This window comes from Bubalus kerabau, chromosome 5, assembly GCF_029407905.1.
Source record: "Bubalus kerabau isolate K-KA32 ecotype Philippines breed swamp buffalo chromosome 5, PCC_UOA_SB_1v2, whole genome shotgun sequence".
Taxonomy (NCBI): domain Eukaryota; kingdom Metazoa; phylum Chordata; class Mammalia; order Artiodactyla; family Bovidae; genus Bubalus; species Bubalus kerabau.
This window is the reverse complement of record NC_073628.1, coordinates 96,052,730-96,077,255: the sequence shown is the minus strand read 5'-3', so window position 1 is coordinate 96,077,255 and position 24,526 is coordinate 96,052,730. Positions and strand designations below refer to the sequence as shown.

The following is a 24,526-nucleotide window of genomic DNA, read 5'->3' as shown; positions in this document are numbered from 1 at the left end:
CCCTATGGAGTGGTCTCTACACCCTTGTCAAGAATTATGTGACCCTATATGTGAGGGTTTATTTCCAGGCTTTCTAGTCTGTTCCTTCATATTTTGTCTTTTTGCCAGTGTCAGACTGTTGTGATTATAGTAGCTTTGTAATAGGTTTTGAAATTAGGAAGTGTGAGACCTCCATCTTTGTTCTTTTTCAAGATTATTTTGGCTACATGGAGTTCCTAGAGATTCCATCTGAATTTTAGGATAAATTTTTCTGTTTCTGGAGGAAAAAAAAAACAGCTGGAATTTTGATGAGCGTTATATTAAATCTCTAGATCCACTTTGTGTAGCACTGACATCTTGACAATATTAAGTCTTCTAAATCCATGAACATGGGATGTCTTTCTGTTTGTTTCTGTCTTCTTTAATGTTTTGCATCAAATGCTTTTGAAGCCAAAGAGACTGAAATCAGTGCTAATTCAACACATTTAGAAGCAAAATTTAATTATTTATATCTTATGGTGAGTTCTCTTTGGAGAACACTACTGTAAGGAAACAAAAATGTCTAATTTATTAATAGATGATTCAAAGTAATATTTATATTTGACTTTTTAAAAAAAAATGCATTATCTGAGGTTTTTCTTTGATTTTGTTTTTGTTGATGATGTGCCTTTCTTATGTATCTTTTGCCCTGATCCTTATTAGAGTTAATTGCATCTGGTATAAGTGTCTGCCTGCAATGCGGGAGACCTGGGTTTGATCCCTGGGTCGGGAAGATCCCCTGGAGAAGGAAATGGCAACCCACTCCAGTATTCTTGCCTGGAGAATCCCATGGACGGAGGAGCCTGGTGGGCTACAGTCTACGGGTTTGCAAAGAGTCGGACACGACTGAGCGACTTCACTGTCCTTTCCTTTCCTTTCACAGTGGTTTTCAAGCTGTATTCCTAGAATTCATAGGGGTCTAAGGAGGTGACTTTATAGGCCAAGTGAGTGAAGTGGACAGGGCCCCAGTGCCCTCATCCTGACTTCAACCAGAACTCCTGTCTCATAATGTCATATGTTCCCCACAAGGTTGGGGTGAGGGCGGGCAAGGTGAGGAATTTGCAGCTAAAACCACCATTGATTTATACGCTGCTTTGGTGAAGGCAGCCCAGGTCTGTTGTGTGGTATGAAGCCAATTCAGAATTAAACAGAAAAGTTACTCATGATTACTTAAAAGAAGAAGAAAAGAAAGGTGTGGAGCGTGGGGGTGGATGATACCTTTGTTAATCCTTTTGAAATAGTTTCAGTGTGTGGCCCTAAACTACTGAGCAGGGACCTGGGCCAGATGTTTCCTTTACTTTCCTCAAGTTTTCATTTTGAAACAATTTAAACCCACAGAGAACTTGTAGGAGTAGTACAAAGACACCCCTTCTTTACCTACATTTCCTGCTTTTCAACATTTGCTCTGTTCTTGTTCTCTCTCCACATATACTCATATGCATAGTTTTTTCCTAAACCATTTAAAAGTAAAATGAAATCATCATAATACTTCAGACATAAAAAATTTGTCACCTACCGCTACACACTGAAGAAATTTAATATTATGTTTTTAAATGTATAAAATGTCCTTTAAAATGTTCTTCACAGTAACCCTGCTCCCCAGATCTGGGGTCCAGTGAAGGATCATGGATTTTATTTGGCTGGTGTGTCTCATCTGCTTTAATCTAGAATGGTCATTGTCTCAGTTTTCCTTTTTTGTCTTTATTTACGTTGACATTTTTGGAGTCCAAGCCAGTTTCATATAGAATGTTTTGTTTTCTGGACTTTTCTCATGGTTTTCTACATTTAAGTTTGGGCCTGACATTTTTGGTAAGAACATTACTTCTGCGGTGGTGTATGTTTCCCATTGCATCATGTCAGGAAGCCTGTGATGTCTGTTGGTTCCATTATTGATGTTGTTAAATTCGATCATCATTTGGTTTAGGTGCTGTCCACTAGGTCTCTCTATTGTAAAGTTACCTTTTCTTTGTAAACAACACTAGTTCATGGTAGGGATAATTTGAACCTTTTTATATGTTCACTTTTCACAAAACCTTTCAGTCAGTGGTTTGGTGGTTCTCACCTGAATTGGTTATTACATTAGTTATTGCAAAATGGTGATTTCTGGTTCTTATATGTCTTCTGTATTTATTAACTGATATTCTTCCATAAAGAAGAGCTTTCCATTCTCTACAGTGGTTTGTCTATGTTTAAATACACACACACACACACACACACACACTCACACACACACACACACACACACACACACACACACACATTATGATTGCATCTGGTACCTCCATTCCACAGGATTCTTCCTCATCTTCCCTTATCCTACAGTGTGAACTCTGTTTATCAATAACATCAACATATTAGTTTGAACCATGTGACATTTCTCTTTTCTAGGTCAAAAGTAGTCTAGTATCAACAATTTTATGTGGTTCAACCAATATTTACTCACTTGTTGCACTGACACTATGACCCCAAACAAACCCCAAGTAAACTTTGTAGATACCATATAGTTATGGCATCTGTTCAAAGTTGCTTGAATGATTTCTTTTTTATTTTGTGATTGTACTGTTAGTTTCTACTTTTTAAATGCTGTAAAGAACACACAGTGGTAATTGTGAGAAGTATGAGAAGAAAGTGAGTTGGGAACTTGTTCCCTACATTTTATGCAGCCTCCATGGTTTCCTTTTGCTGCAGAGATACTCTGGGAAAATGCTTCTTCCTGCGTGTGGAAATTACTCTCCGAGGAGCTACCTACAGGATCTCCTTCAGTGATACAGATCAGTTACCCCCTCCTTTCCGAATTGACAACTTTTCTAAGGTATCAAGGGGAGTTGAGAGCCAGTTTGGCTCTTTCATATGTGGGAAAGTGGAGTACATACTACACTTAAGATAATGATAAAAAGCATTGTAAACCTGGGTTTGAAAGAAGCTACACAGGGGTCTCGAAATCCTTAACATTGGGAGGTGGTTTCTGCTGGTTATTTTGATTGCTGGGCAGCCTTGTCCAGAAGTGACTTCTCAGCTCCCAAAAGTTACTTTGACCAGATGGTTTGGTTAGCATGGGGCCCTCTGCAGACATTCTATATAAACAGAGAAATCAGAATCAGATTGACAAATGCCCAGTAGAATGGGCAGTTCTACTGTTCCTTAGTAACAGTGAGCTCCTTTCTGAATCTTCCAAGTGCAGCCAAGATGGAGGTTATTAGATTCTATTTTAAATTATGCCTTAGGTCTTATCATTTGTAACTTTCCATAGCTGAATTCCAAGATTTTTGTTCCTTTCTTTGTTCATAGTGTATCCTGGGCATGGTGGGGTGAGACTAGATGCCCCTGAAAGAACAGAGTTGCTTTCTCTAGGTATTTGGTATGGCAAAGCTTCTCAAAACCTTTTACCCAACAGACTGTGGCCCATGTCCTCTAACTGGTGGGCTCTTTGCAATTTTGAAGATGATTAGAAAGGCATTTGAAGAGGCCAGCTGTTGAGCCTTACTTGTGGTTTTGTACCCTGTATAGCATTCATTTGGGAAAGCTCTGAAACCTAAGAGGCACTGAATCATTTTCCAGCATCACCCCTCTGAATGAAGGTTCTCCTTATTCTCTGCCGTTGCTATAGGTCCCAGTTGTCTTCACTCAGCATGGTGTCGCTGAGCCCAGGCTCCGCACTGAAGTGAAGCCCATGACGTCCTTGGATTATGCCTGGGATGAACCCACCCTGCCACCTTTTATCACTCTGACTGTTAAAGGGGCAGGTTCCTCTGAGATCAGCTGCAACATGAATGATTTCCAGGATAACCAGCAGCTTTATTATGAAAATTTCATTTACATTGCTGCTACATACACGTTCTCTGGGTAAGTCTGGGTTAAATTACTGTTCTTGTAAAGCAGAAAGCTCTAATTATTAACTGGTTTTAAACTTTAATCAGTTCTCAGAAGGCTGAGGGATGAAGGAAGATTCCTTCCATTCTTTACCAAATCCTAGGCTCAGACTTTATCTTGAGAGCTCTTTTGTCTAAGCCTTTGTCTTCTGGCTAGAGTAAAATTTATCCAAAGAGCCAAGAGTCTTCTCTTTTTAAAGAGCTTCCCAATAATCCGTTCTAGTATTTAACAACTGTCTTTGGGCATTGTTATTATAATAGCTTCATTTTCTCTTGCTTTATGGTGATATTTCTTATGCATTTTTTAAACTTCTTGCTGCTTTTTTTTATTTGTTTTACCTCTTTCCTTATTTGAAACTGACTAATCTTCATCCATGAACAGTATGAAAAGGCAAATTGATAGGATACTGAAAGGGGAACTCCCCGGGTCGGTAGGTGCCCAATATGCTACTGGAGATCAGTGGAGAAATAACTCCAGAAAGAATGAAGGGATGGAGCCAAAGCAAAAACAATACCCAGTTGTGGATGTGACTGGTGATAGAAGCAAGGTCCGATGCTGTAAAGAGTAATATTGCATAGGAACCTGGAATGTCAGGTCCATGAATCAAGGCAAATTGGAAGTGGTCAAACAGGAGATGGCAAGAGTGAACGTTGACATTCTAGGAATCAGCGAACTAAAATGGACTGGAATGGGTGAATTTAACTCAAATGACCATTATATCTACTACTGTGGGCAGGAATCCCTCAGAAGAAATGCAGTAGCCATCATGGTCAACAAAAGAATCCAAAATGCAGTACTTGGATGCAATCTCAAAAACGACAGAATGATCTCTGTTCATTTCCAAGGCAAACCATTCAATATCACAGTAATCCAAGTCTATGCCCCAGCCAGTAACGCTGAAGACACTGAAGTTGAACAGTTCTATGAAGACCTACAAGACCTTTTAGAACTAACACCCAAAAAAGATGTCCTTTTCATTATAGGGGACTAGAATGCAAAAGTAGGAAGTCAAGAAACACCTGGAGTAACAGGCAAATTTGGCCTTGGAGTACAGAATGAAACAGGGCAAAGGCTAATAGAGTTTTGCCAAGAGAACACATAGGTCATAGCAGACACCCTCTTCCAACAACACAAGAGAAGACTCTACACTTGGACATCCCAGATGGTCAACACCGAAATCAGATTGATTCTGTTCTTTGCAGCCAAAGATGGAGAAGCTCTATACAGTCAGCAAAAACAAGACCGGGAGCTGACTGTGGCTCAGATCATGAACTCCTTATTGCCAAATTCAGACTTAAATTGAAGGAAATAGGGAAAACCACTAGACCATTCAGGTATGACCTAAATCAAATCCCTTATGATTATACAGTGGAAGTGAGAAATGGATTTAAGGGACTAGATCTGATAGACAGAGTGCCTGATGAACTATGGACGGAGGTTCGTGACATTGTACGGGAGACAGGGATCAAGACCATCCCCATGAAAAAGAAATGCAAAAAGCAAAATGGCTGAGGAGGATGTGAAAAGAAGAGAAGCAAAAAGCAAAGGAGAAAAGCAAAGATATAAGCATCTGAATGCAGAGTTCCAAAGAATAGCAAGGAGAGATAAAAAAGCCTTCCTCAGTGATCAATGCAAAGAAATAGAGGAAAACAACAGAAATGGGAAAGACTAGAGATCTCTTCAAGAAAATTAAAGATACCAAGGGAACATTTCATGCAAAGATGAGCTCGATAAAGGACAGAAATAGCATGGACCTAACAAGCAGAAGATATTAAGAAGAGGTGGCAAGAATACACTCAAGAACTGTACAAAAAAGATCTTCACGACCCAGATGATCACAATGGTGTGATCACTCACCTAGAGCCAGATATCCTGGAATGTGAAGTCAAGTGGGCCTTAGAAAGCTTCACTACAAACAAAGCTAGTGGAGGTGATGGAATTCCAGTTGAGCTGTTTCAAATCCTGAAAGATGATGCTGTGAAAGTGCTGCACTCAATATGCCAGCAAATTTGGAAAACTCAGCAGTGGCCACAGGACTGGAAAAGGTCGATTTTCATTCCAATCCCAAAGAAAGGCAATGCCAAGAATGCTCAAACTACCACACAATTGCACTCATCTCACACGCTAGTAAAGTAATGCTCAAAATTCTCCAAGCCAGGCTTCAGCAATACATGAACTGTGAACTTCCAGATGTTCAAGCTGGTTTTAGAAAAGGCAGAGGAACCAGAGATCAAATTGCCAACATCCCCTGGATTATGGAAAAAGCAAGAGAGTTCCAGAAAAACATCTATTTCTGCTTTCTTGACTATGCCAAAGCCTTTGACTGTGTGGATCATCACAAACTGTGGAAAATTCTGAAAGAGATGGGAATACCAGACCACCTGATCTGCCTCTTGAGAAATCTGTATGCAGGTCAGGAAGCAACAGTTAGAACTAGACATGGAACAGCAGACTGGTTCCAAATAGGAAAAGGAGTACATCAAGGCTGTATATTGTCACCCTGCTTGTTTAACTTATATACAGAGTACATCATGAGAAACGCTGGGCTGGAAGAAGCACAAGCTGGAATCAATATCTGTAATGTCTCTGTACGAACCTTTGTTGGCAAAGTAATGTCTCTGTACGAACCTTTGTTGGCAAAGTAATGTCTCTGTATGGCAGAGACATTACTTGGCCAACAAAGGTCTGTCTAGTCAAGGCTATGGTTTTTCCTGTGGTCATGTATGGGTGTGAGAGTTGGACTGTGAAGAAGGCTGAGGGCTGAAGAATTGATGCTTTTGAACTGTGGTGTTGGAGAAGACTCTTGACAGTCCCTTGGACTGCAAGGAGATCCAACCAGTCCATTCTGAAGGAGATCAGCCCTGGGTGTTTATTGGAAGGAGTAATGCTAAAGCTGAAACTCCAGTACTTTGGCCACCTCATGGGAAGAATTGACTCATTGGAAAAGACCCCAGTGCTGGGAGGGATTGGGGGCAGGAGGAAAAGGGGACAACAGAGGATGAGATGGCTGGATGGCATCACTGACTCGATGGACGTGAGTCTGAGTGAACTCCGGGAGTTGGTGATGGACAGGGAGGCCTGGTGTGCTGCGATTCATGGGGTCGCAAAAAGTCAGACACGACTGAGCAACTGAACTGAACTGAATCTTCATCCATAATTACCGGACTCACTGTTCTGATCCTCCTCTCCCTTTGAAAACACTGATTAACGCTTCAGGGTCTTCTTAATAGTCACCGAAAGGCAAGCAGAGGAGTTTAACTTGACAGCAATTACAGTTGGCTCAGAATTATGATATGATCTTCATTGTTTGTCTGATTAGTTAGTTGTATTTAGAAGAAAAAAAAGCAAGGAATAGTCAGCTTGTTCTAATTCTGTTAGATTGATACATTGATAGGACATAGAGATTCAGAATATTAGGCTTTCAAGAGTAGTCATTCCCCCACACATACATACAGTTGTTTTTGTGCTGATCACAGGGCCCGTTTTAAAGTTGATCCATGAAGAAACTGGGAAAATACCCGAATCTTTAGCATTCCAAATATAAGTCACCTGGTGAGCAATACATTTAAAGTCGTATTTATTTCCAAAATGTCCTGAATAGTTTTGCTTATGAAATATTTTTATATGTGCCTGAGGCCCCCAAGAAAATGTCTGAGTCTGTGCAACATCTCTCTCATCTGCTTAAACCCCAGATTTCACTAATAATGATATGAATGGGCATGTTTGCTTTGATAAGGTTTTAGTGCCTGAAAAACCAGTCCTTAATCTGGTTGCTATGCATGTTTTTCTCTATACTTCCTTATGGTCCAGTAGTTACTAAGCTCTTTAACTGAAGAATCCTAGTGGAGACTTAGGAGTGTCACAGGTTGAGCAGATATGAATAGATAAAAAGAGAAGTTTCTGGGAATCTAGTGTGCTGAGAGGTTGAACTATATTTTGGAATGTAGTGGATCCTATTTCTTTGCATATTTGAGAACTAAATGATGAGAAAAGAGACTAGGATTTTTTTTTTTGAATTGAGGCGAAGTTCATAAACTGTAAAATTAACCATTTGTTAAAGTGATGAGTTTGGTGGCATTTAATGTATTCATGATGTACAGCTACCACCTCTAATTCCAAGACAGTTCCATCACTCCAAACCCTAAATAGTTACTGCCCAGTAAACCTTTTCTTCCAGGCCCTGAAAATCACAGATGTGCGTTCTTGTCTCTAAGGATTTACCTATTCCAGATATCTCACATAAATTATCATAAAATATCTGACCTTGTGTGACTGGCTTATTTCACTTAGCATAATGTTTTTAAGGTTCACCCACATTGTAGCATGGGTCACTTTTTCGTTCCTGTTACGGCTGAGTAAATATTCCATTGTACATCTATACCACATTCTCTTTGTTCATTCTTCCTTTGATGGGCATTTGTTTTGTCCCTATTTTTGGCTATTATGAACAGTGCTGCAATCAACATGCCTGTACATGTATTTAAGTACTTGTTTTAATTCTTTGGTGTGTATACCTTGCTTGGGGTGGAATTTCTGGGTTCTATGGTAATTCTTTGTTTACCTTTTGAGGAACTGCTGTACTGTTTTCCACAGCAGCTGAATCATTTTATATTCCTGCCAGCAATGTGTAAGGGTTTTGTTTCTTCTACATTTTCCTCAATGCTTGTTTTCCACTTTTTTTTTTTAATTTTAACAATTCTACTAAGTAGTGGTATCTAAGTAGTGGTAGTGGTATCTCAGTGTGGTTTTCATTTGCATTTCTATACTAGCTAATGATATTGAAGATCTTAGCATGTGCTTATTGGTCAGTTGTATATCTATTTTTTTTCCATGCTACATAGCTTGTGAATCTGAGTTCCCCCACTAGGGATCGAACCCTGGCCACTTGGGCCATAGCAGTGAAAGATCTGTGTCCTAACTGCTAGACTACCAGGGAATTCCTCATTTGTATATCTTTGGGGAAATGTCTGTTCAAATCCTTGTCCCATTTTTACATTTGATTTTTTTTTTTCCTTTTTATTCTTGAATTTTACAGCTCCTTATGTAATATGGGTGCAGATCCCATATCAGATACATGATTTGCAACTATCTTCTATTCTGTGGGTTGTGTTTTTACTTTCTTGGTAATGTCTTTTGGAAGGATAAAAGTTTTTAATTTTGTTGAAATCAATTTTTTTTATTTACTTGTGCTTTTGATATCATGAAAGCTAATTTTTAACTCTGAATTTTTCAGTCCCTTTTTAATGATAGAGATTAATGGAATAGGAGACTAATTTAAATAAAATCTCATCAAAATGCCCTAAAATATAGTTAGTTCAGTTCAGTTCAGTCGCTCAGTCATGTCCAACTCTTTGCGACCCCATGAATTGCAGCACGCTAAGCCTCCCTGTCCATCACCAATTCCCAGAGTTCACTCAAACTCATGTCCATCGAGTTGGTGATGCCATCCAACCATCTCATCCTCTGTCGTTCCCTCCTCCTCCTGCCCCCAATCCCTCCCAGCACTGGGGTCTTTTCCAATGAGTCAACTCTTCCCATGAGGTGGCCAAAGTACTGGAGTTTCAGCTTTAGCATCATTCCCTCCAAAGAACACCCAGGACTGATCTCCTTTAGATCAGACTGGTTGGATCGCCTTGCAGTCCAAGGGACTGTCAAGAGTCTTCTCCAACACCACAGTTCAAAAGCATCAATTCTTTGGTGCTCAGCTTTCTTCACAGTCCAACTCTCACATCCATACATGACTACTGGAAAAACCATAGTCTAGGCTGCAGCAATTCCATAAAACTTAGGATTCTTAAGCCCAGAGAAACACAACAGGGTAGAATTGGAGGAGGCGATTATGAACACTTTCTTTTTATCCTAAAGGAACTTCTGATTTCTTGCTAAGATGTGAGGATGCAGTAACGCTGATCATCTTCCTGGCAAACAGTAGAGCCAATTCTTGGACCTTTGGAATGTCTGGATTGGTTTTTGCTTTGTTTTTTTCCCTGTAAAAATATATAGTCATCCTTTTATGTCAGAATTTCACTTTTATATATATCTTCTGACAAATGAATCTTTGAACTATGCAGGAGAACAACACAACCTGATCTTTCTGCAGCTTGAGTCAAACTTTTTGTTCCATGATGAAAAAAAAAGTTTTGTATATAGTGGAGGTTTAGACATCTGCTTATGAATACTTGAATACATGTGTGTGGGGTGGGGAGGGTGTGTGTGTATTGTGACTGTTACTGTTTTTTTCAGTTCTAGTTTACAGGAGGGGACAGGACGGCCTGTGACTTCCAACAAAGCCATTACTTGCGCAGAGCTCGTTTTGGATGTCTCACCGAAGACACAGAGAGTCATTTTAAAGAAGAAGGTAAGAGAGCCTAGAACTTTGAGTTTAGAATAAAAGATTTAGAATAAAAGTTAGAATAAGAGATAGGCCGCCTGGCCCATCCCCTCCTTTTGCAGACGAGCAGGTGGAGACTGGGGCCTGGGCTCAGGGTAGAACTTGGGTGTCCTGACAGCTCCTGTTGGGGTTCTCCCCTCTGTCCTGCGATGCGTACTCTAGGAATCCTAAGTCCCTCTCATCTTTGATACCCTTCTTGGAGAACTCAGTTCTTGAATTTTTTTTTTTTCCAAATTTGTGATTTGTCGTTTTCTTTACCTTTTTTCTGTTGTAACACTCCCCTATCTACTTTTCCCTGAACTCAATGGAAAAGTGATCACAATGACAGATTTTTCCCTATGGATGGCAACATTCTTTTCCAGTTTAGGAAAATGTTTATGCTATTAGATCTAGATATTGAGAGAAAGAGTAAACTCTGACCAGAAATATTGTGGCTGACAGAAGGACTAGAAAGAAATAGTTGAGGCTTCAAAATGAACATTGTTTGAGAACAGAGGTGCAGAAAATCACTGTAAGAGGAAGGAGATCACTAACTAATTATTTGAAACACACTCACCCGAGGAGTGTGTTCCAGAAAATTTTGCATAATGTAAGTTATATAATCCAGAAATAACCCTGACAGGAAGTGTGTTCACCATGTAAGTGGGCCTCATACTGACGGAGAATGCGCCTTTATCACCTGAAGCAGCGTCGGTTGTGGCCATAGGTCCTGCAGGTGGTTGGTGACTCGTTTGGCTCTGAGGTTGTAAAACTCTTCTCACATCTATAATGGCGGGGAGAAGGGGGAGAGATTCAAGTTATTTCACGTTTTGCACATCAAATGAAACTTTAACACATGGATTTTTAATTCAGTTTTATATTTTTCAACAACTTTATTGATACATAATTCATACACCATACAAATCTCCCACTTCAAATATATAGTTCAGTGTGTTTTAATATATCCACAGTATGTAAAACTATAACCACACTTGATTTTAGAACATTTCATCACTCAGGAAAGAACTCTATATCCTTTAGCTATCACATGCACATTCCCTTTATTTCCCAGCCCTAGGCAATCATTAATCCACTTTCTGTCACTGTAGACTCCCCTCTTCTGGACTTCCATGTGAGTGGTCTTTAATGAGGAACTTCTTTCACTTATCCTGATGTTTCTAAGGTTCATCCATCTATCAGTCTACCAGTACTTCTCAGATTCCTTACCTATCTAAGCCACTAGGGAAGCCCAGTACTTCTACATGTATTTCTATATCACACCATTTGAGTGTCACATAATTCAAATTTGCTTAAAATGTTATCATACTCTTTTATATAAGACTGTGTTAGATACATTTTAGAAATAAGACTTGGGAATGGTGATGAGTAAACAGAGCATGTGCCAGAGGATGTTTAATCTACTGTACAATTGTGCTCATTTCACATGCTAGTAAGGTAATACTCAAAATCTTTCAGGCTAGGCTTCAGGACTATGTGAATCAAGAACTTCCAGATGTACAAGCTGGGTTTAGGAAAGTCAGAGGAACCAGAGATCAAATTGCCAACATTCATTGGATCATAGAGACAGCAAGATAATTCCAGAAAAACATCTACTTCTGCTTCATTGACTACATGAAAGCCTTTGACTGTATGTGCTGTGTGCTTAGTCGCTCAGTCGTGTCCCACTCTTCACAACCCCATGGACTGTAGCCCACCAGGCTCTTCTGTCCATGGGGATTCTCTAGGCAAGAATACTGAAATGGGTTGCCTTGCCCTCCTCCAGGGGATCTTCCCAACCCAGGGATCGAACCCAGGTCTCCTCATTGCAGGCTGATTCTTTACTGTCTGAGCCACCAGGGATCACAACGAACTGTGGAAAATTCTTAGAGAATGGGAATACCAGACCACCTTACCTGTGTCTTGAGAAACCTGTATGCCAGTTAAGAAGCAACGGTTAGAACCTTACATGGAACAATGGACTGGTTCCAAATTGGGAATGGAGTAAGACAAGGCTGTGTATTGTCACTCTGTTTGCTTATGTAGTCATGCAGAGTACATCATGTGAAATGCCAGGCTGGATGAATCACAAGCTGGAATCAAGATTGCAAGGAGAAATATCAACAACTTTAGATATGCAAATGTCACTACTCTAATGGTATAAAGTGAAAAGGAACTAAAGAGACTCCTGATGAGGGTGAAAGAGGAGAGTGGAAAAGCTGGCTTAAAACTCAGCATTCAAAAAATTAAGATATAGTGTTCAGTCCCATCACTTCATGGCAAATAGAAGGGGAAAAAGTGGAAGCAGTGACAGATTTTCTTTTTGTGGGCTCCAAAATCACTGCAGATAGTGACTGCAGCTATCAAATTAAAAGACTCTTGCTCCTTGAAAGGAAAGCTATGACAAACCTAGACAGAGCCTTAAAAAGCAGACATCACTTTGCTGACAAAGGTTCATATAGTCAAAACCATGGTTTTTCCAGTAGTCATGTATGGATGTGAGTATCGGGCCATAAAAAAGGCTGAGTGCTGAAGAATTGATGCTTTCAAATTTTGGTGCTGGAGAAGACTCTTGAGAGTCCCCTTGAACTTCAAGGAGATCACACTAGTCAATCCTAAAGGAAATCAACCATGAATATTCACTGGAAGGACTGATGCTGAAGCTGAAGCTCCAATACTTTGGCCACTGGATGCGAAGAACTGATTCATTTGAAAAGACCCGGATGCTGGGAAAGATTGAAGGCAAAGAAGAAAAGGGCGACAGAGGATGAGCAAACTCTGGCAGATAGTGAAGGACAGGGAAGCCTGGCGTGTTGCAGTCCATGGCATTAACAAAGAGTCAGGCACGACTTAGCAACTGAACAACAACAACAACAACAAAAAGAGACCATGAGATGTAGTAATTGAAAGTGAACAATTTTCTTCTATTGGAAATTTTGAAAAAGGAAATTTTGAAAGGTAGTAATTTAAAAATAAAAGTCTGACAGAAATCAAGGAATTGGGGGGAAAAATGGGGAAGAGTCCTTGGAGGTGATTCAGATGACCTTCAAAGAAGTCGACATTGATGAGGATGATAGAGTGAATGAAAGTCAACTCAGGAGAAAGATGATTTTTCAAGTGGGATATGATCACAGATGTGATCAGAAAACATGAATCATGAATATACTGGTTATTTCCAAGGCCTATGTGACTGTTAAGTAAACAAAACCAAAATTTTTAAATTAAATAGCAAAAGTATTTTAAATAAAAATTGTAATTTATACACTTTCACGTTTGTTATTTTACTTGATGAAGATGAAAACTGGTAAATGAGAGGGCAGGTGATAAGTGAGTTACATTGACATCTAAGACTAGACAGTTCTTTGAATAGGTGCTAGGAAATGGATCTGTGCATTTAAATTAGAAATCAGGAGTAGGAGGTTGACATCTTAGGTTTTTGTTTTTTTACTTTTTATTTTGAAAGTGTCTCAAATTTGCAGGAAACTTGGCAGAAATTCTGTAGAAGTGGAGTCCTGTTGCTGGTGATTTTAATGTTAGCACTTGATTAAGGTGGTGTCTGTCAGTCTTCTCAACTGTGAAGAAAGTTTTTCTTTTTCCTTGTATTTAGTAAATATAAATACTTTCAAGAGGTACTTTGAGACTCTGTAAATATACTGTTCCTCATCAAGTTTCCTATGTATGTATGCATGCATGCATGTGTATTAGCTTGATCTTCCAAACAGGACACTATAAACGATGGGAATTTATTTCTCACAGTTCTTCTGGAGGCTGGGAGGTCTGAGATCAGGGTGCTGGCCGGTTCAGTTCCTGTAGAGAGCTCTCTTCCTGGTTTGTAGACTGCTCTCACTCTATCCTCAAATGGCAGAGAAGTACCGGGCAGGGGCGAGGGGAGAGGGGAAAGCAAGCCCTTTGATGTCTAAGGGCACTGATCTTAACAGGAGACCCCCACCGTCATGACCTCATCTAAACATAATTATTACCCAGAGGCCCCATTTTCATCACAGCTGAGGGTCACGTCTTCAGCATAAGGGGTTTGCAAGGAGTTTGAGGGCACAGTTTGGGCACAGCTTTATGTGTGTCACCATGGCTTCCTGTCTTATTCAGTGTGTTTTCTGTTAGTGTCAGGATTTATTTTTACCCTCAGTTCTCCTGTTTGGCCAGTGGGAGTGCCTTTAACCTTCTGTGTCCTTTGACATAGTGCCCTCCTCGTTCCTTGAGCACTGTCATACTTTGTGACACAGCAAGTTATTTTGGGCTCATTTTATACTTTCCCTACAGCATTCCTGGAATTTGCTACTTCTTTAAGGAACCCTGCAGAGAAGGCAATGGCACCCCACTCCAGTACTTTGGCCTAGAAAATCCCATGGACGGAGGAGTCTGGTAGGCTGTGTAGTCCATGGGGTCGCTGGGAGTTGGACACGACTGAGCGACTTCACTTTCACTTTTCACTTCCATGCATTGGAGGAGGAAATGGCAACCCACTCCAGTGTTCTTGCCTGGAGAATCCCAGGGACGGGGAAGCCTGGTGGGCTGCCGTCTATGGGGTCACACAGAGTCGGACACGACTGAAGTGACTTAGCAGTAAGGAACCCTGATCCTTTTTTATCAGACAATGGAATTTAGAAACTTAAGATACGTCCATTGGTGCCCTTGTTGCTGTTGTGTCACTGATCCCAGACCCTCTCAAGGGACAGACCTAGGGGTTGTATGTGTACACGACATGTATATGCACACACAGGCACATAAATATCTTAGTATGTACATAACATATGTGCATATGCATACATATATCTTATATGTGTATTTACATACTAAACAGGTTTCTCTTTCTCTGTATATTAAAAACCAGCCTTTCACACTGATAGTTCTGATTCCAGTCTAGCATCACAAAGCTCATTGTAATTTTTTCCCTTTTCATATTTGTGACTCCCTTGTCCAGTACTAAGAATGTACTTAATTTGATCAGTTGCCCTGAATGTAACCCATGCTCTTTAACCACAATTGTGGCCCTGCCCCTCCCCTGTGTGGATGCACCTTGTTACTGGCATAGGCTCTGCTCTCCACATTCTGGGCAACTCCCCTACCAGCCCCTACTCTTCGCAGGAGTACCCACCTCACCTCACAACCCATCCTAGGCTCACCTCTCCAGCCCCATTATAACCCATCGGTGACGTGGATTAGCAACCACGTGTGTTTTTGCTCACTCAGGATTGGGCCACCACAATACACCCACCCACCATCACGTGTCTGTCAGCCTTCTCCTTTATTCTAAAACCTAAAAGGTTTTAGGACTAAATTGTATGGGAAGAGGGTGGGGGAAGGGAAGTGGAAGGAGAATGATGCATCTCAGATTTTTAAATGAAGGTTTGGGTAGTTTCCAACGATGATGAGCCTGTACATATGGGCAGGCAATAGCAGAATCCATATATGAAAACTTGACTCCACCTGGGCATTTGGGCTTTGATTCCCAATCTGGAACACCTCCAGGAAAACTGAGATGCTCCATGTGGTTTTGGTGCTCTGGATAGGTGTGTTCCCTTACTGTGAACAGAGAAGTAAGCATGTGGGGATTGCGGGTGGAGACGTGCAGCTGAGTTCTATCTGTGTTCACAGTTGCAGGAGGTAGTAGCACACAGTAGAAGGAATGTCATATCTTCTAGATTTGAGTTCTGGCCTTGCCATGTAAAGGTCATATCTGCTTTCTCACATTCCTTCCTGAGCCTCATTTTCCCATTGATCTCCCAGGTTTATGAGAAGGATCAACTAAGGTACTATACATAGCATGCTGTGTAAAGAGATGTAATCATGATAACATTGCCAACATTTATTGAGACATTACCCTGTGCCAGGCATGTACACTTATCACAAGAACCCTCAGAGGTAGCTTAATATCCCTGTTTGAAAAATCAGGAAAGACAGGCTCTGAGAAATTTAGTAACTGAGCCACGGTCACTTAGCTAGTAATGAGGCAGCTGGGTTTCAAATCCTGGCTTTCGACTCCAGCATTCATATTCCTTTCTCAGCTTTTACTTTGGAGAATGTAACAGAAAAGCTGTTTTTCCAGTGTGAGGCAGCGTGTGGATGCATTTGTGGAACCCAGAATGTGATCCTGACAGGTCTAGCTGGAGTATTCATTCCCATAGAAAGAGTCTTCTCAATGGTTTGGTGTTACTGAAATGGAATTCTATGGATTGTTAGAAAGGTAGTATGGCAGAGTGGTTAAGCGTGTCATCCCTCCACTCACCCTGTGGGAATTCAAACCTTCACTCCACCACCTACTAGTTATGTGACCGAGCTGGAGTTTCTTTATCTCACTGAGACTTAGTTTCTTCATTTGTAAGTCAGGGTAATAACAGTATATACTTCACTGGATTGTTCTGAGGTTTAAATGAATTACTGTGTGTAAATCACAGTGATCAATCAGTGGCTGGCACATAGTAAATATTCAGTAGATATTATTACTATTATTATTGCTTCTCATGGATTGGCCTGGAAGTCCAAGTGTTGTTTATAAAATATAGCTAAGGAGAAAATATATTTAGAATTAGTAGCAACAATTTAGTATAATTTCTTAATATAATCAGCTTAATACTGAACGCAGTTGACTTGAGAATTGGAAACCATCAGTGTTGTAGGTATCGTTTAGTAGCTCAGTCGTGTCTGCCTCTTTGTGACCCCACGGACTGTAGCCCACCAGGCTCCTCTGTCCATGGGGATTCTCCAGACAAGAATACTGAAATGGGTTGCCATGCCCTCCTCCGGGGGATCTTCCTAACCCAGGCCTCACACATGCGGGCAGATTCTTTACCATCTGATCTACCAGAAAAGCCCTCAATGTAGTATGCATCCATGATAAACATGGGATGAGGGAGAGCCCTGGTAAATTCTTGTTGTCTGCCAGTCACGAGCATCACAAAAGACCAAGTATTGAGAATATTGTATATACTTTATATAATTGGATCTCTCTTCCACATAAGGACATGGAGGGTTACTATCAGGAAGAGCAGTTAACAGCTACTGGAGGAAATTAGGTTGCACCTCAACTCACTAGTTTGCTCAGAAAGTAAAATTTTAAAGTTTACATTATTGGGTTTTTTTTTTTTTATTATTCAAGTTTCAAAGAGTTTAGCAGATTTCATCCAAACTGCAACTAGGGATTGACAGTAATGCAAGTTTGAATTAAGCATCTGTTAGTATCTAATGTAGAAAATGTCCTTTTTAGTACAGTTCTTCCTTGAGAACTCATCCAGCCTTTGTATGGAGCTGTGTCTGTGATGTGAGAGCTGTGATGGCTCTTTCTGTCTCTGCCCGACAGGAACCAGGGAAGCGCTCTCAGCTGTGGAGGATGACAGGAACAGGCATGCTGGCCCACGAGGGCTCTTCCGTGCCTCACAACCCCAGTGAACCCTCGGCCGCCCGCTCCGCCGAGGGCTCTGCCATCTTGGATATAGCTGGTCTCGCTGCAGTCACTGACAACAGGTAACTTCCTAGGCAGCTTCTGATTCAAGTTCACCGCTTTCAAATTCAGACTCAGAGGAAATGTATACCCAAAAGCTATAGTTTAGAAGTGAAATAATTTGCTTTTTCTTCCACAATAGAATTTTATTTCCAAATCAGAGTATTGGGTTTTTGTTTTTAAAAGTCATTATGGAAATGCCCATGGAGACGTTAAAAAAAAAACATCAAACAAGAAGGATATGTTATGAAAAATGAATTTATTTTCAGCCAAACGTCTATCTGCCATTGCTCCCTAGAAGTGAATGTGCTCAGTCACTTCAGCCATGTCCGACTATGCAATCCCATTGACTGTAGCCCGCCGGGCTCCTCTGTCCATGGAATTTTCCCAGCAAGAATATTGGAGTGGGTTGCCATGTCCTCCTCCAGGGGATATTCCTCACCCAGGGATTGAACCCACATCTCTTGCATTGCAGGTGGATTCTTTACTGCTGAGCCACCGGGGAGGACCCAGATGCCTTTGGCAAGCACCAATTTGTAGTTGACAGGGTCCCCTCATGGTCATAAATTCAACCATACTTTGGGAGGCATTTCATGACCAGCGCTCCCTAGAAGGGAAAAGTTTGGTTTTTAATCTAAGAATTTTGTTAAATCTTTTGAAAGCAGAAATAAATTATTAAGAAAATAATCAAATGTGTTTTTATGACTTAACTCCTTGAATTCAAATCAGCTCTTTAACTTTGAATAAGTTATTAGCCTGTACCTCAGTTTGCCCATGTAGTCAGTGTATGTTTTCAGGTAATACCTTGTTTACTTCCAAAATGACTTTATAGGACTTACAAGTTAAAACTCAATATAAAAGAAAGTATTTGAAAATAAAACAAAAGATTTTTGAAAATATTTTTAAAACCGTTTGCATACTGCATGAGACTGCATGATAACTTGTCATTGTGAGAAAGCAAGAAAACTCATATTGCATTTATTAAATTATGAATCCCTAAGTATTCGTATTTGTTGACCTCACTGCTTTCCATTTTACTTTATTCTTCTTTCCTCATCTAGAGATAACCTAATTGCCATAGGATTCAAGCAAACTGTCTATTAGATTTCCAGGGCAGAAGATACTAGAAGCAAGAAGAGTAAAACCATCATTCTGATATTCTCTCCAGACCCGAAGTGTTTGACTCACAGGACTCATTGCTTTTTCCTTTCTTCCAGATACGAGCCGCTAATGCTTAGGAAGCCTGACCGTAGGCGGAGCACAACCCAGACTTGGAGTTTCCGAGAAGGGAAGCTGACCTGTGGGCTACATGGGCTGGTGGTCCAGGTCAGTAGGTTTTGACATCCTCAGTTGCAACAAGTAGTGGTTGAGCCTTTTTTTTTTTGAAACAGTCTCATTTAGGATATACATGAGATGTTGTTGAATGGGGGGAAAAATTATAGAGCAAATATGTATTATTTCATTTTAATCAGGAAAACCATGACGCTTAGTGCATCTGTGTGTGTTTACCCAGGAAATGTTCTTGAAGGTGACATACAAGAAATGTTTTGGGAATGGTTGCCCCTGAGTGATTTCCCCCACCCCATGGCTTACCTGGATTTTTTTTTTCCTTTGATGAGATAAATTACCTATGAAGTTTTAAAAAGAGAGAGAGAAAAATGTCAGCTAAAAGCTCACCATAAGTTAGATGGATTTGTTTTAGTGAAGTTAAAACTGCCTTTTATAAAGTGTTCTATGAGATGGTGAATAATTATCAAGCGCTCTGCAAACTCGAGATTCTGTTTACTTGTGCATTCTTAGTAGTGACCAAATAAACATTTAATTGTAGCAAATGTCAGAATTAAGATTACTGGTCAAATCTCCCCTATCTTCAACTCAGCCAGTTCACCACATGTAAAACTCCTGGGTACTTGATAAGCAAATGTGTGTTTGGAAAATTACCAGGAATTTGGATTTTCTCTCCTTCTGGCTTCAGGCCAAGAATGGTACCATGGCTCTGAGATGGGTAACTGGGAAGATATATGACAGATTTGGGCATAAAGCAGAACAATACGTGTGACTGTGTATGCAGTTCTGCCTCAGTTTTACCCAAAAGGCAAACGCTAGAACATCAGGCCCAGGCTAGGTCTTAGTGTGTTTGACCTGGGGGAAACCTGGCTGTCCTTCCATAATGGGAGCTTGTTCTCCAGGGCAGTAAGTGAAACTGTAAGGAGCCTCTGACTGCTGTTTGGTGAGATTTATTTTCTTTATCTCTATTGCCCTAAGCTTTTTTCATCAAAGACAAGCTGCTTATATGAAACACACATCTGGAATGGATTTGTGATTTTCAATTAGCAATACAATTCAGACTTCTAGAGGCAAAAGAAGGCTTGTTATAATTGTTGGATTCTGTGTCTGACCCCAACTTTACTTCTGGTTTGTTTCTAAAGCCCTTGTAATTCCAGTTCTTTGAGAGCATCCCCCCCGCCCTGCAAATCCCTTTCTGGTGTTTGTTGTTTCTTGAATCTATTTCGTCATTTCTCTGGTTGTGAGTGACCCTATAACCACAGTATTCAACAAAGCAGAATGTGTTTTGGTTAGGGAAATAAGCTTGTTTCAATCTTATTATTCTGAATAAAGTAATTGAAGGCATTAAAACATTTTCTGACACTACCCTTATAAGGTTGTATGCACATTCTTCTAAACCTGAAACAGTCATAAAAGGTTTCTCCATGTTGAAATCTGTCCAATAAACCCAGCTTAAATTTTCCTTCTCATTACTCACCGTTTAAAAACTAACAAGGGGGAATCTAGACACTTTTGCTATCATTTTCTCTAGCCCTGTGTGTACTCTCCCAAAGGCATCCTATAGACTTTCCTTTTTAACTTGTGGCATGTAACAAGAAGGTGCTTTTCTCCAAAGGCCCAAGTAACTGGCAATGACATTCACAATTCCCTGTTTCATTTTAGAAGAGGCACCATCTTTGATATTTGATGGTCCAGCCATATGTATGTTGGAGGAGATTTTCAATTCAGAATTTGCTTTTTATTGGAAAGCTGAATGATGATGATAATTTTTAAATTTTCAGAATGTTTCAGATTTTTAAGCCAGCCCTAGGGAGAACACTCAAAGAAACAGGACTTTTGGTACTTTTTTTATTTTTTATGCTCATCTAAGTTATCACTAAACTAATACACTGCTGTATTTGTGGAATTGTCTTACCCAGAATTACCTAAATTCATGCAGTATAAGTTTCCATCTTGCCCTAGTAAGCCTACTTTTTTTTTAATCAACTCTAAGGCTGAAAAAACAGTACAAGTTTTGCTGTATGTTGACCTTCATCCTTCAGAAATGAGTTTAAATTTGGTGACTTGTTTTAAATGACATGTTAAATTGTCAAAGTTAGTGCCTTTGCCTTTGCTCATACATCTTTCCTCTGTCCTTTAGGCCAAAGGAGGGCTCTCTGGCTTGTTTGATGGAGCTGAAGTTGTTCTTGGTCCGGACACTTCCATGCAGCTTCTGGGGCCAGTTCCACCTGAACAACAATTTATTAACCAAAAAATGAGGCCTGGTTCTGGAATGCTGTCTATCAGAGTTGTTCCAGATGGACCAACTAGAGCGCTCCAGGTGATACTTTATTGTAAGAACTGACATGAAACTCAGTGTTCTCCCCGTGAGTCATTCAACAAATATTTATTGAAATATCTATGCTGAATCTGAGGATATTGTGTCCTTATTTATAAAGGCAGGGGATAAGACCTGCCTCACAAAGTTGTTATAAGAATTAAAGTGTAAGTAAGATACAAGATGGTGTTTTAAAAAGTATAAGAATTAATTTATTGTAACTTATAAGGAAATGCGGGAGACCTTAGTTTGATCCCTGGGTTGGGAAGATCCCCTGGAGGAGGTCATGGCAACCTGGTCCAGTATTCTTGCCTGGAGAATCCCCATGGACTGAGGAGTCCATTGGGTTGTAAAGAGTCAGACATGACTGAGCGACTAAGCACAGCACACAGCACAAGGAAAAATAATCTGAAAAAAAAAAAAGATAAATATATATGTATAACTGAATTATATGCTATATGCATGAAACTAACACGACATTGTAAATCAACTATTTATGTCATTTAAAAAAAGGATGAGTAAAAACAAAGTATGAAAATTAAGATACTATCAAGAATAGTGCATATTATTATCCTCATTATATATGTTTATTATATATTTAAATAATTGATATATTAATAACAGTAACAACAAGAAGATCTATGAGGTCTATAATCAGACAATTTAAAATGTTATGTTTTGAAAGTAGGAGTGGAAGGTGTTATGAGTAGTATCTAGAAAGGATTTGTACACCCAGATTTGGAGAGGGGCTGTCTAAGCTAAGTGACACTTAAGGTGAGATCTAAAGGTTAACTGGAAGGAGTTAGCCAAATCAAGAAGAAAAGACAGGGGACTCCCTAGCTGTCCAGTGGTTAAGACTGGGCACTTCCAATGCAAGGGTGAAGGTCTGATCCCTTTCAGGGGAACTAAGATCCCACATGCCCTGTGGTGTGGCCAAAAAAAAAGAAGGAAAGGCAGGGGCACTGTACCCTAAGAATGAGAGTGTTAACTCACCAGTTATTTACTGAGCACCTGTTAGAGCCAGGCGCAGTTTTACGTACTGAACCTAGACTAGTGAACAAACAAAGTTCCCTGCTGTGTTGGAGCTTACATTGTAGTGGAAGAGATAAACCATAAGCAATAAACAAAGTAAGTACATTATATATATTTGGGAGGTTGATAAGTGAAGGCCTGGAGATAGAAAAGAGTGATCTGACTGGCACATAGAATGTGCTAAGAAAGAGGCAGGAGACCGTAGAAGGGGCCAGAACATTAAAAAAGCCTGAGACATGCTAAAGATTTTGTGTTTTTTCTGTGGCAACAAAGAGTCAAGAGGGTGACATGATCAGAATTTATTTTGACTTGCTCACTCTGGCTGCAGTGTGGAGAGTTGGAGTGGAATGAAATTGGAAACCAAGAAAAATCCAGTTAGGAAAGACCTGGATGAGAGATTGTGGTGATTCAAACCAAAATACACAGCAAGAGATGGACATGAGGAGACTGAAGAGAAATGATTAGAAATGAAAGCTTATTAAGGAGTAGAGTTGGTCAGATTGACTGTGGAGATGAGACAGAGGAAGGAGTCAAGAGTGGCCTTCAAAATTTCAATTTGGGCATTTAGTTCAGTTCAGTTCAGTTGCTCAGTCGTGTCCGACTCTTGGCGACCCCGTGAATCGCAGCACGCCAGGCCTCCCTGTCCATCACCAGCTCCCGGAGTTCACTCAGACTCACATCCATCGAGTTGGTGATGCCATCCAGCCATCTCATCCTGTCATCCCCTTCTCCTCCTGCCCGCAATCCCTCCCAGCATCAGAGTTTTTTCCAATGAGTCAACTCTTCGCATGAGGTGGCCAAAGTACTGGAATTTCAGCTTTAGCATCATTCCTTCCAAAGAACACCTAGGACTGATCTCCTTTAGAATGGACTGGTTGGATCTCCTTGCAGTCCAAGGGACTCTCAAGAGTCTTCTCCAACACCACAGTTCAAAAGCATCAATTCTTCGGCGCTCAGCTTTCTTCACAGCCCAACTCTCACATCCATACATGACCACAGGAAAAACCATAGACTTGACTAGACGGACCTTTGTTGGCAAAGTGATGTCTCTGCTTTTGAATATGCTATCTAGGTTGGTCAAAACTTTCCTTACAAGGAGTAAACATCTTTTAATTTCATGGCTGCAATAATATAAGAGGATGATAATCTACATCACAAAGATGTATGTAGAGTAGACTTCACAAAGATGTATGTAGAGTAGACTTCTGAGGAAAAATGAGGAGTTAAGTTTTGAACTTATTAAGCATATGATATCTACATGAAAATATCCAGAAGTCAGTACAGGTTTGGGTCTGTAGCTCAGGGAGAGGTCTGTGCTGGAAACAGAGATTTACCAGAGCTTGATAAATTCGAGATAAGGAAAAAGAAAAGATGTTGATAATACGTAACAGTGAACTCTGTGAGACAACACACCCTAATCCACAACACTTCTTTAAAAAGCACCCTTTTCTTAAGGCAAAAAACGAATGCTGTGAGCCTGAGCTTTGCATATTTTGACTTGAGCTATAATTCTGGATCACCTACAGATGCCTATCCCACACTATATGAAACTCTCAAGGTCCACAGCTTGGTGTTAGTCATACAGACTCAAAACCAAGTTTGCTTCATTATTATATAAATCTTACTTTAGCAGTGCTTTGGAAACCATTAACTTCCATAGGATTATTGAGTGCATAGTGACTTTTGACTCATACAATTGGTGTGGAGTGTGTTTCGCAATGGAAGTATGAGCCCTCTTAATAAGTACAGTGTTTTATTTGACCTCAGATAACAGATTTCTCCCAACGGAAAAGTGACCGTTCATCATATGAAGTGGATGAACTTCCTGTTACTGAACGGGAGCTGCAGAAATTAAAGAATCCAGACACAGAGCAGGAATTGGAAGTACGTTTGAACTCTTGCAAGGTCACATCTTCATTATAAATTTGTTTGGAATTTTGCTCTTTGATTTTCTCAGTTGAGACCTTCTTTTTTTGTTTTTTTCTTTCTGCCCTCTATGACTTCTAAGTATCCTTGTTACTTCACAGTACTTAATGTTATCGCAACATCAATGTGTGAATATGTTAGTTAAATAACAGCTCAGGTCGAATCAGAATGTAACAAACATTGCTAGAGTAAGATGAAAAAATAAAGAATTTAAACAGGACCGAAGATTGAGAATAAGCAAACTAGATCTTAT

General features: G+C 40.1%; 1 protein-coding gene across 5 annotated transcripts in view; it reads left to right on the top strand.

The window, feature by feature from the left end:
* VPS13D (vacuolar protein sorting 13 homolog D) overlaps positions 1–24,526 on the top strand; it is a 274,396-nt gene that overhangs the window by 128,606 nt on the left and 121,264 nt on the right. For all 5 annotated transcript variants that reach the window (XM_055582270.1, XM_055582274.1, XM_055582272.1 and 2 more), the window contains 7 exons: positions 2,707–2,830; positions 3,626–3,861; positions 10,132–10,246; positions 17,571–17,734; positions 18,929–19,037; positions 21,139–21,318; positions 24,115–24,231. In XM_055582270.1, coding sequence (XP_055438245.1) covers positions 2,707–2,830; positions 3,626–3,861; positions 10,132–10,246; positions 17,571–17,734; positions 18,929–19,037; positions 21,139–21,318; positions 24,115–24,231 — 1,045 coding nt within the window. The remainder of the gene's footprint in view (positions 1–2,706; positions 2,831–3,625; positions 3,862–10,131; positions 10,247–17,570; positions 17,735–18,928; positions 19,038–21,138; positions 21,319–24,114; positions 24,232–24,526) is intronic.